This window comes from Narcine bancroftii, chromosome 3, assembly GCF_036971445.1.
Source record: "Narcine bancroftii isolate sNarBan1 chromosome 3, sNarBan1.hap1, whole genome shotgun sequence".
Classification (NCBI taxonomy): Eukaryota; Metazoa; Chordata; class Chondrichthyes; order Torpediniformes; family Narcinidae; genus Narcine; species Narcine bancroftii.
The window spans coordinates 2,208,763-2,221,644 of NC_091471.1; the positions used below are offsets into that span (position 1 = coordinate 2,208,763).

General features: G+C 47.4%; 1 protein-coding gene across 7 annotated transcripts in view; it reads right to left on the reverse strand.

Moving 5' to 3' along the window:
• Positions 1–12,882, reverse strand: part of LOC138756927 (disintegrin and metalloproteinase domain-containing protein 19-like) — a 173,790-nt gene that overhangs the window by 139,774 nt on the left and 21,134 nt on the right. For all 7 annotated transcript variants that reach the window (XM_069923357.1, XM_069923361.1, XM_069923360.1 and 4 more), the window contains exons 5-7: positions 8,670–8,748; positions 1,559–1,635; positions 1,140–1,314 (exon numbers count right to left, since the gene is read on the reverse strand). In XM_069923357.1, coding sequence (XP_069779458.1) covers positions 1,140–1,314; positions 1,559–1,635; positions 8,670–8,748 — 331 coding nt within the window. The remainder of the gene's footprint in view (positions 1–1,139; positions 1,315–1,558; positions 1,636–8,669; positions 8,749–12,882) is intronic.

Below are 12,882 nucleotides of genomic sequence, written 5' to 3' on the forward strand. Positions count from 1 at the left end.
ACGTTAGCCCCTGCATTCCGGGAATCATCCTAATAAATTTCATCTGCACCCTCTCCAACAACATCACATCCTTTCTAAGATAAGGGCCCAAATGTATACACAGTATCCAAGTGAGGTCTCACCAGTGCCCCATAGAGCTTCATCAACACCTCTTTAATCTTATACATCGAGTTTCTGGTGATGGAACACATCAAAGCGCCTCCCAGGGACCCTGGACCCATTTCAATTTACTTACAGATAAAACCATTCCACAGATGATGCAACAGCCTTGTCGCTTCACTCCATCCTGGCCCCACCTGGAGAAAGATGCCTCATATGGCAGGCTGTTATAATTGAGTTCAGCTCAGTGTTTGATACCATTATTCTCCAGAGGCTGGTGGATAGGCTGTCCACACTGGGACGCAACACACCTCTCTGTAACTGGATCCTGGACTTCCTTACAGAAAGACCACAGTCTGTCCGGGTTGGTAGCAGAACATCAAGAACCATCACAATGAGCACTGGCGACCCTCAGGGCGGTGTACTCAGCCCACTCCTGTTCACGATACAGACCCCACGGCTGCATCACCAGATCCAGCTCCAACAGAGTCATCAAGTTTGCAGATGCCACAACAGTCGTCGGCCTCGTCAGAGAATAGGCAGAAAATCTCGTGAAACGGTGCAAGAGGAACAACCTGAATCTTAAAATGGACAAGACAAAGGAGATGATCATGGACTTCAGGAGGACCAGAACCGTGTGCCTGCTGACATTTTTCCAAACCTTGATGAAAGGCTCAAGCTTGAAACATTGGTTATGTGTACATAACCTACATGAAGGACACAGGACCTGTCTACATTTACCTCATACTTTGATCAATACCCAGATGATCCATATCCTGCAGGAACCTCAGCCAACTCTCCCCCTTTCCACTGAACCATCAACTGAGGCATAGTCTGCAACCTTGATAGGCCTGCCGTCTGGTCTAAATTATTAATACACCAACCCCTGTCCCACCCCACTGGTCGCAGGACTCCACAATCATTCTCTGCCTGCCACTAGGGCTGGACAGGCTGGGAAACATCATCGAGAGCTGACAGCTCTCTGTCAGAAAGTTTGTACAGTTTGTGAGTGTCTCGCCCTGCCTCCCCCACCATCTCACCCGGAATAGGTGCTGCAGCTCCTCTGCCAGGGTGGGTTCAGGGGCCGTGTCAGTAACCCCACATCTGCTGGGCACCGACTTGAGATCTTCTGGTGTATACATCAAGTGCTGTCCGTCCTCAGGATTCCCAAGGCATTCAATGACGTAAGTCCGATTCCAGAGGACAACCAGTGCACTGTAGGGTGAGAGAGAGGGCAAATATGTAACGGGTCGGGGCCACAGACGGGTCGGGGTCACAGACATGTCAGGGGCCATTAGTGAGAAGCGTTGGGGGCCTCAGATGGGTCGGGGGTCACAAAAGGATCAGCGACCAGCAGTGGGACTGTGAGCAACCTGTAGCAGGAGCACATAGTGTGCCGTTAAACCACCATCCCCTCCCTCACAACCTCCAGCAACAGGAAAATCGCAGTCCTTTTTACCTGAGGCCCGAACAGGTGCTGGCAGAGACTGTGGATCCTGGCGAGTGTCTGACGGAGCCCTCGTAGAAACACTGATTCTGCGGGACAGGGTTCAAGGTCAGCATTAACCCTACTGCCTCTCCATATCCCCACACAATTCAGAGATAGGACACAAGAGCTCTCTGCAGGCCCTTCGGCCCATGATGTTGTGCCAACTTATAGAAACCCATTCCACATCAATCTAACCCTTTCTCCTCACACACCATCACCCCCCCCCCCCCTTTTGTGTTCTGGGGAAACCCATCGTAACTCCTTGCAGATGCTAATAACTTTGCATTTGGATCCTGGTGGCCCAAACAGTTTTTAGAAGAGAAGAAGTGTCAGTCCAGATCGGGTACTCTGCCCAGCAGGATTTGTCGCTCTAGCGGAAGGTGGTGGTGGTGTGAGCATTCGAACAAACAGCAAGTGGGAGAAGGAAAGACCGTCTGTGTGTTCAGATGAGGACGGGTTGCACCTGAACTAGAGGGGGACCAATATCCTGGTGGGCAGGTTTACTACAGCTGTTGGGGAGGGTTTAAATTAGTTTGGCGGGGAGTGCGAATCAGAATGTGAGGGCAGAGATTAGGGCAGAAGGACAAAAGCAGGATGTGGTGTGTTCTGAGTTGGTGAGCAAGAACAGGCAGGGAACAAAACATAAAGGGAGACAGTCAGAGTGGTTGGAATGTGTATTTCAACGCTAGGAGTATTATGAATAAAGGGGATGAACTTCGAACTTGGATCAGTATGTGGAACCACGATGTTGTGGCTATTACAGAGACTTGGCTGGAGGACGGGCAGGATCGGCTGATGCAACACAAAAGAGATTAATGAGACCTTCAGGGAGTTAGTTCTATGAGGGTTTATTTAAATCAGAATTGACAGGGAGTTCTGATAAATCCAGTGAGTTCCTGTCTAAATTAGAGTTACCAAATTTAGACCCAGAAGAACAAGAAGACCTAGATCTTCCCTTTACGGAAGAAGACATAGGGAAAGCATTGAATTCACTGAAGACCAATAAGTCTCCAGGAGAGGATGGGTTTCCACCTGAGTTTTATAAGGAATTTAAGGATTTATTGGAGGTGGTAGACCAGGCAATGGAGATTCATACCTTCCTGGAATCTTTCTCAACAGCAATCATTACGATGATCCTTAAAAAAGACAAATATCCGCTAATGCTATCTTCTTATAGAACCATTTCACTGCTAAACACAGACTATAAGATACTGGCCAAAGCCTTGGTGAATTGATTGGCGAAACATTTTCCAAAACTAATAAATAAAGATCAAGTGGGCTTTGTGCAAAAAAGGCAGGCAGTGGATAACATTGGCAGACTGTTGAGTATAATGCATCTGGCGCAAACCAGAAACAAGAGGGCTTTAGCTATGGCCCTGAATGTGAAAAAGGCATTTGACAGATTGAAGTGAGATTTTTTATTTTAAGTGCTGGAAAAGTTGGGGCTAGGGGGAACTTCTATAAATTGAATAAGGATGCTGTACCATGCACCCAAGGCTAAAGTTGTGATCAATGGACACATTTCTCCAGCTTTCCCATCGACGAGATCAAATAGACAAGGGTGCCCAATACCTCCAGCTTTGTTTGTACTAGCCATGGAGCCACTGGCCAAAGCCATTTGCCAGGATCCAGACATCAAGGGATTTAGAGTAGACCAGGAAGAACATAAAACTAATTTATTTGCCGATGACTTATCTGACAGTCCCAGCAAACTCGTTATCCAAGCTGTGCTCTACTCTGGAGGTCTATGGGGACACAAAGGTTTGGGGAGTTGTGGATGGAGCTAAAAGTTGTTTAAGGTTACAAGAGGATATAGACAGAATGCAGAGTTGGGCGGAAAAGTGGCAGATGGCGTTCAATCTGGGTAAGTGTGAGGTGATGCAATTTGGACAAACCAGAAGGCTGAGTACAGGGTTAATGGTCGGTTATTTAAAAGTCTGGAAAAACAACCAACTGAAAAACCTCACAAAGATAAGCGTATACAGAGCCGTTGTCATACCCACACTCCTGTTCGGCTCCGAATCATGGGTCCTCTACCGGCACCACCTACGGCTCCTAGAACGCTTCCACCAGCGTTGTCTCCGCTCCATCCTCAACATCCATTGGAGCGCTCACACCCCTAACGTCGAGGTACTCGAGATGGCAGAGGTCGACAGCATCGAGTCCACGCTGCTGAAGATCCAGCTGCGCTGGATGGGTCACGTCTCCAGAATGGAGGACCATCGCCTTCCCAAGATCGTATTATATGGCGAGCTCTCCACTGGCCACCGTGACAGAGGTGCACCAAAGAAAAGGTACAAGGACTGCCTAAAGAAATCTCTTGGTGCCTGCCACATTGACCACCGCCAGTGGGCTGATAACGCCTCAAACCGTGCATCTTGGCGCCTCACAGTTTGGCGGGCAGCAGCCTCCTTTGAAGAAGACCGCAGAGCCCACCTCACTGACAAAAGGCAAAGGAGGAAAAACCCAACACCCAACCCCAACCAACCAATTTTCCCTTGCAACCGCTGCAATCGTGTCTGCCTGTCCCGCATCGGACTGGTCAGCCACAAACGAGCCTGCAGCTGACGTGGACTTTTTTACCCCCTCCATAAATCTTCGTCCGCGAAGCCAAGCCAAAGAAAAGATTTAAAAGTATGAATGAACGGAGGGACCTTGGGGTTCCAAATCCATACATCCCTTCAGGTTGCTGCACAGGTTGATAAGAAGGCCTGTGGGATGCTGGGCTTCATTAATAGGGGAATTGAATTCAGGAGTCGAGAGGTCATGTTGCAACACTACAAATCTCTAGAGGGACCACACTCAGAGTTCAGTTCTGGTCACCTCATTATAGGAAGGATGAGGAATCTACGGAGAGGGGGCAGAAGAGATTTACCAGGATGTTGCCTGAATTGGAGAACAAATCTTATGAGGCAAGGTTAGTAGAGCTGGGACTTTTCTCTTTGGAGCATAGATGGACAAGAGGAGACTTAATAGAGGTCTACAAGTTATGAGAGGCATAGATAGGGTGGACAGTCAGTACCTGTTTCCTCGGGCAGGATCAGCAAACACCAGAGGACGTGTGGACAAAGTGAAGGGGGGGAAGTTGAGGGGAAAGATCAGGGATAAGTCTTTTTACACAGAGTTGTGGGGGCCTGGAATGCCTTGCCGGGAGTGGTGGTGGAGGCTGGAACATTGGGGGCATTTAAGAGACTCTTGGGTCTCTTGGACGAAAGGAAAATAGAGGGTTATAGGGTAGAGAGGGTTAATACTTTTTTTTAAGGAATATATGGGTCGCACAATGTCAAGGACTGAACGGCCTGTACTATGCTGTCGTGCTCTGTTTTATGAGCAATGGAGAATGAAAACCGTGTGGGGAAGGACGCAGTGACCTGTTGGGGTAGAGGAACTGTGACCACCGAGTTCGGGGCTCAGCAGAAGGGAGGCTTTGGTGCTGGTGGGATCGGGGCAAGAGGTGTGTGTTCATGTGACCTCTCTGCACTTGCGAGTCAATGGTGAGGGGCAGGAAAGTGCTGTGGTCCCACCTCACACAACAACAGCACATCTGGACAGGTGGTCCAGCCTGTGAAAGGTGCCACAGCTGTTCACCCCACACTTCCACTTGTAGGTGTGTAAACGCCATGCAAGGGCAGCTCGGTCCTCATAGCAGTCACGGTCAGCGCAACGCTGTTACAACGCCAGCGATTGGGACCCGAGTTCACATCTGATGCAGTCTGTAAGGAGTTTGTACATTCTTCCCATTCTGCATGGGTTTTCACCAGAGGTTCTGATTTCCTCCCACAGTTTAAGATGTACTGGGGATTGTAGGTCAGTTGGGTGTTCATTGGGCAAAATGGCCTGTTACTGTGCTGTTTGTCTAATTTTTTTTTATTAAAAATTTTTAAAATACTGCGTTGAGCCTCGTGGAGCACAGTTTTCCTGTGTCATCGGGCAACGGGGCCAAACAAATGGAGGAGGTGATATAATGACGGCTTGGCCAAACTTGTGTGTTGTTCCTTTGTATCCAAAGTGTGGAGATGAGAGGGAGGGAACACAAGGGTTGAGCCATCTAATTTTCATGTCATGTCAACCTTTGGCAATCACACCTCGCTTACCGAGCTGTTGGCAAGGTGTAGGTTGAAGCAGTTTGTGTTTGGTAACCACCCAGATACTTGAACACATCCCCAGGATTTTCTAGAGTGAAACAGAAACATCCTGCAGATGCTGTTGAATGCAGAAAAAAAGACCAAAATGCTGCAGGAATTCAGCAGGTCTCGCAGCGGCCACCGGAGGGAAAGATATAGAAACTGGCGCAAGGGCCCAATGCCCATAAAAAGGTTGAGAAACACTTTGGAATTTTTTAAATTTAGACATGAGGGGATCAGGTGATGCAGAGTAGGGCATAAACATGATTCTCAGACACCCGAGATAGTCAAAAACCAGCCAGAGAAACGGCGCACGGTGGCGGTGGGCGCAGAACAAAAAGGGGGCCCATTAGAAGTTGAGAGGGAAAAGGATCTTTCTTTCCCGGCTAAAGGTGTGGAATTTGGTAAAAAGATGGAAGAATTCAATTTGGCAAAAAAAACTTTTATAAAAATAAAGGTATTGGGTTTGTATTAACTATATCCAGCAACTTTAAAAATCTTCCTGCCTGGGGTGGGTGGGGGGAAAGAGGTTTCTCCAGACGAAGAAGATAACCAATATAAAAAAACCATATAACAATTACAGTACGGAAACAGGCCATCTTGGCCCTTCTAGTCCACACCAATTTAGGTGATCTCCCCTCGTCCCATTTACCCTCTCCCTGTCCATAACTCTCCAACCCCCTCACATCCATGCTCTCATCCAACCTCCTCTTAAATGACAAAATTGACCCTGCTGCAACCACCTCTTCCGGCAGATCATTCCACTCAGCCCCCACTCTCTGAGTGAAGAAGTTCCCTCTCGTGTTACTTCTAAACTCTTGCCCCCTAACCCTTAACTCATGACCCTTCGTTCCAATCTCACCTATCCTCAAGGGGAAGAGCCTATTCACATCAACTCTATCTATCTCCCTCATAATTTTAAATACCTCTATCAAATCCCCCCTCAACCTTCTACGCTCCAATGAATAAAGTCCCAGTCTATTCAATCTTTCTTTGTATTCTAGATACTGTAAACCAGGCAACATTTTAGGAAACCGGAGCCCCCAGAGGAAGCCCACATAGACACGGGGAGAATGTACAAACTCCTTCCAGACAGCACGGGATTCGAACCCCAGACCCAGTCTCTGTAACAGTGTTATGTGAACCGCTGCACTAACCTTACCACCCACATCCCTGTAGGCTATGGATCAGCTGGAAATGTAGTGGAGAAATGGCACATGCAGTTCAATGCAGGCAATTGTGTATTGAGCATGGACACAGGCCATTCAGTCCAGCTTGTCTGTGCCTGTCCAAGTTGGCGTCCTTAGACTGTGGACAATAGAGCCACCTGCTGCATTTCCTCCATCTGTCGGTTCCGTTGTCACCAGCCCTCCCTTCAAACACGACAGTCCCCCCTCCCCTCACCTCCACATTCAGCACATTATCCTCTGTCACATCCACTGCAGAGACTAAACCCACCGCCAGACACATTCACCCCTCCCCACCCCTTCCTGGCATCCGCAGGAATCAGTCATTCAGTGATTGTTTGTCCGTTCGACCCTCCCCACCCACTTTTCTGTCATCCCTGGCACTGCAGGAGGTTTGGCGCCAGCAAATCACCAGGGCACGTCTATACAAAGTGAAGGGAGGGAAGTTTAGGAGAGACACAGGGGTAAGAGAGTTGTGGGGGAACATTGGAGGCATTTAAGAGACTCTTAGACATATGGATGGAAGAAAAATAGAGGGTTACGGGGCAGGGAGGGTTTAGTACTTTTTTTAAGGAAGAAATATATGGGTCGGCACCACATCGAGGGCCGAAGGGCCTGTACTGTGCCGTATTCTATGTTCTGACAACTCCTCCCTCACCACTGCCTAGGGTCACACACACACGACCCTTCCAGGTGAGACAGCCACCTCTACCTCAGTGAGATCAAACGTGGACCAGGTCATCAGACGCCACAGAGCATTTGTGCTGTCTGCAATGGTTTCCCTGAGTTCCCGGTCACTTGCCATTGTCCACACCAACCGGTTTGTCCTGGGCCTTCTCTGCTGCCAGACTGAGACCCAACGTACACCAGAGGAACAACTCTTCTCTCCCACGGGCAGGAGGGTTAGCACAGTCGTTAGAGCAACGCTATTACAGCACCAGCTGTCTGTAAGGAGTTTGCACATACTCCCCAAGTCTGCATGAGATTTCCCGAGTGGCTCTGGTTTCCTCCCACCCTTCAAAACATACAGGGGGTTCAAAGTCAATTGTGTGTAATTGGGCGGTATGGGCTGGTGGGACGAATGGCCTGAAATCATGCTGTATGTCTAAAATTTAAAATAACATTTTTAAATATTTAAATGTAAATATCCAACCTGGGCAATAGTCAGAAATTGAATTCTCCAAATCTAGGTAATGAGTGGCCCCACTTTGGGGGCCCTGCTGCTCTTCCCCTCCCCTCACTTTATGTCCCTTTTACTATCCATGTCCAGCCAGCTTCCCACCCATTCCCCTCTTTTGTTCCTTCCTCTCCCACCCTCACCTTGATTCGCTGCTCGAGCACAGCTCCCTCAGTCTGGCCTGAAAATTTCACCGTTCCCTTTCTCCGACTGAAACTGCTCAACCTGCTGAGTTCCTCCCACATGGTGTACCTGGCTCGGTGGGTGTATGTGTGTGGGGGCGCGGGGGGCTGGGGGCGCGGGGGGCTGGGGGCGCGGGGGGCTGGGGGCGCGGGGGGCTGGGGGCGCGGGGGGCTGGGGGCGCGGGGGGCTGGGGGCGCGGGAGGGTGGGGGCGCGGGAGGGTGGGGGCGGGAGGGTGGGGGCGGGAGGGTGGGTGTGTGAGGGTGGGTGTGTGAGGGTGGGTGTGTGTGTGTGTGAGTGAGTGGATGTGTGTGTGTGTGAGTGGATGTGTGTGTGAGAGAGTGATGTGGATGTGTGCGTGTGCGTGTGCGTGTGCGAGAGAGAAGGTATTGGGAACTCCGAGAGCACTCACCTGTTGCCAGTGCTGTTCTGTGACCAGGGTCCCGTTGGAATTGTAATGGGACACCTGGAAGCCCCTGGGCAGGAGAATGCTGCATACAAACAGGAGTAAATATTACATCAGCTGTGTCTGCTGCAGAACTGAAGGCCACTCAACCATCTTGTTCATGCTGCCTCTCTGTACAACAATCCCCTGCCTCCCATTCCCCATCCCATCCTTCAAATGCTGATCTTTTCCCCATTCTACTTCCTGCTCCCTTCTTCGTGGTGAGTTCCAGCTTCTGTGTGTGGGTCTGTGCATTCTATCTTGTACATGTACACACCCTCCTGGTGTTTGTGCGTGGTGGGGAGGTGCTGTCTGTGAAGTCTGCGTGCTCTGTCTTGTGCATATACAGTGACAGAATATATCGTGTTTTATATTGTATACAGATATGTTTTTTGGGCGATAAATTGGGGCAGGTTTTTTAGTGTAAGTCACATACAAACACTTTAAAACAGATCTTATTTAAAATACTGGAGTTCTGCTCAAGCCAGCAGGGCAGCTCCTGGGGGCCTTGGCAAATCTTTGGAGAGTGCCAAAGAGACTTCACTCACGGATTGTTGTTTTGAAAAGCAACAGATGAAAGAACTCGGAGGAGTAGGTTCAGTGCTGCAGGTTGTCTGGGAGTGCTGTGTGCTGTTCGCTGTTCTAAGAGGATCATGTGGTTTTTCAAGCAGAATGAGTCAAACAGGTTTTTCTTTGAGTGTGTGTGCGTGTGTGTCAGTTCCACAGTTCTACAGTTCAACAACAGCAGCAGGGACTGGAACAGGACAAGCTGGCGAGCTTGCGGAAAACCCCCATTTTGGAAGATGGGTTGTGTGCTCAGTTCAGCCTGGTCAAAGCCCTTGTGGTTCATGCAAGAGGAGAGGACTGGCTTCATAATGTTTCACTTGAAATAAGAGAAACAAAAAGGCACTCTGTGGTGAGCTGAAAGAAAGAGGTTATCATCTGGAGAACCCTGATGGGGCAAGTTTTGTCAGCAAGACACTGAAGTGGCTGATGGAAGTAAAAGGAACAACAAATCTCTCTGAAAACTGACAAGAACCTTCCAGAGTGGTAACCATTTGCCTTTCAAGCACCAAAGCCTGGTGAACTTTATAAATGTAAAATTCTGTGTATAGTATAAAAATTGCCTGCAACCAGTCAACTTGGAGGAATGAGAAGTGAGATTGGACTGTGAATTAAAGATCTTTTCTGAACTTACGTACACATTACATACACATGCACTTAGAATTAGAAGGGGGTTAAGTTGGGTTAGTTAAGTTAATAGTAATAAGTTAAAGTTTGATCCTGTTTTCATGTTTAAAGATAATTAAAAGCAACTTTTATTGAAGTAACCATTTGTCTTGGTGAATTTTTATTGCTGCTGGGTTTTGGGGTCCTCTGGGCTTATAAAAAACAAACCCAGCTGGTGCATGTACATAGTGAGGAGGTGCTGTGCATGGGGTCTGTGCACTCTGTCCTGTACATATACAAACCCTGCAGTACATATACGTGGTGGGGAAGTGCTGTCCCTGGGGTCTATGCGCTCCGTCCTATGTATATATATATATATGTATATATATATATATATATATATATATGTGTGTGTGTGTGTGTGTGTATACATATATATATATATATATGTGTGTGTGTATACATATATATATATATATATATATATATAACATAACATAACAATTACAGCACGGAAACAGGCCATTAGGCCCTTCTAGTCCGCACCGAACCAAACACCCCTTTCTAGTCCCACCTCCCTGCACAATGCCCATAACCCTCCATCTTCTTCTCATCCATATACCTGTCCAACCTTTTCTTAAATAATACAATTGACTCCGCCGCCACTATTTCTCCCGGAAGCTCATTCCACACGTCTACCACTCTCTGAGTAAAGAAGTTCCCCCTCATGTTACCTCTAAACCTCTGCCCCTTAATTCTTAACTCATGTCCTCTTGTTTCAATCTCTCCTACTCTTAACGGAAAGAGTATATACACATCAACTCTGTCTATCCCTTTCATAACCTTAAATACCTCTATCAAATCCCCTCTCAACCTTCTACGCTCCAAAGAATAAAGACCTAATCTGTCCAATCTCTCCCTATTCTCTAGATGCTTAAACCCAGGTAACATTCTGGTAAGCCTTCTCTGCACTCTCTCCACTCTGTTTATATCCTTCCTATAATTAGGCGACCAGAACTGCACACAGAACTCCAAATTAGGCCGCACCAACGTCTTATACAATCTCAACATCACCTCCCAACTCCTATATTCCATGCAATGATTGATAAAGGCCAGCATACTAAAAGCCTTCTTCACCACCCTATTCACGTGAGTTTCTACCTTCAGGGAACGATGTACCGTCACTCCTAAATCTTTCTGCTCTTCTGTATTCCTCAATGCTCTCCCATTTACCACATATGTCCTATTCTGATTCTTCTTACCAAAATGAAGCACCTCACACTTATCAGCATTAAATTCCATCTGCCATTTTTCAGCCCACTTTTCTAAGCAGCCCAAATCCCTCTGCAATCCTTGAAAACCTTCTTCATTATCCATTATTCCACCTATCTTAGTATCGTCTGCATATTTACTAATCCAATTCACCACCCCATCATCTAGATCATTAATGTATATAACGAACAACAATGGGCCCAATACAGATCCTTGAGGCACACCACTGGTCACCGGCCTCCAACCTGACAGACAATTTTCCACTACCACTCTCTGGCCTCTCCCTTTCAGCCAATGTTCAATCCATTTGACTATCTTAAAATTTATACCTAAAGACTGCACCTTCCTAACTAACCTTCCATGTGGTACCTTATCGAAGGCCTTACTGAAGTCCATATAGACAAATTCCACTGCGCTACCCTCATCCACATTCCTAGTCACCTCTTCAAAAAATTCAATCAGATTGGTCAAACATGACCTTCCTCCCACAAATCCATGTTGAGTGCTCCTGATCAGACCCTGTCTATCCAGATGTTTATAAGTACTATCTCTAAGAATTTTCTCCATTAATTTACCTACCACAGACGTCAAACTTACAGGCCGATAGTTGCCAGGCTTCTTCCTTGAACCCTTTTTAAATAACGGCACCACATGCGCAATGCGCCAATCCTCCGGCACTATCCCCATATCTAATGACATTTGGAAAATTACCACCAGAGCCTCTGCTATTTCCTCCTTCACTTCTCTCAATGTCCTGGGGAAGATCCCGTCTGGTCCCGGAGACTTATCCACCTTTATATTCTTCAAAAGCCCTAAAACTACATCTTTTGTAATCTCTATATTCCCCATATTTACCCAATTTGCTTTTTTTATCTCACATCTCCCAATATCCTTCTCCTTAGTGAATACCGAAGAAAAGAAACTGTTCAATATCTCCCCCATTTCTCTAGGCTCCACACACAGTTTTCCGCTCTGATTTTCTAAGGGACCAATTTTGTCCCTAGCTTTCCTTTTACCATTAACATATTTGTAGAACTCTTTTGGATTAGTTTTCACCCTGCTTGCCATAGTTTCCTCGTACCTTCTTTTAGCTTTCCTAATTCCTCTCTTAAGATTCCTCTTACATTCAATGCATCTTTCAAACATCTCCTTAACTCCATGCTTCTTATATCTAATGTATGTAGTGGGGAGGTGCTGTCCGTGCGGTCTATGTGAGTCTCCATGTTCCGTCTTGTACATGCACTTGAACCTTATTCCCACTGTATAACCATTTGATTCTTGCTTCTGGATCCAGGTTTCACATCATAGGTAGGCGTGGTTGTTAATGCAACATTGTTACAGCGCCAGCGACCAGGACCGGGGTTCAAATCCCGTGCTGTCTGTAAGGAGTTTGTACGTTCTCCCTGTGTCTGCATGGGTTTCCCCAGGGGCTCTGAATTTTCTCCCACCCGTCAGAAACGTAGGTTAATGGGGTATAAATTGGGTGTCACAGACTCATGGCTGAAATGGCCTGTTACCGCGCTGAATGCTTCAATGAAATCATCTTTTCTCTCCTCCAGTCCTCTTTCCGCTCGGGCACTCTGGATCCCATCCCCTCTGCAAATCTAATTCAAAACCCAGAGCACCAGCAAACCTTCCCGCAAGGATATTAGTTGGCTTCCAGTTCTGATGCAAACTGCCTCGTTGGAACTGGTCCCACATGATGTTATCAACCTCTACCAGATCAAAACCATTGAGA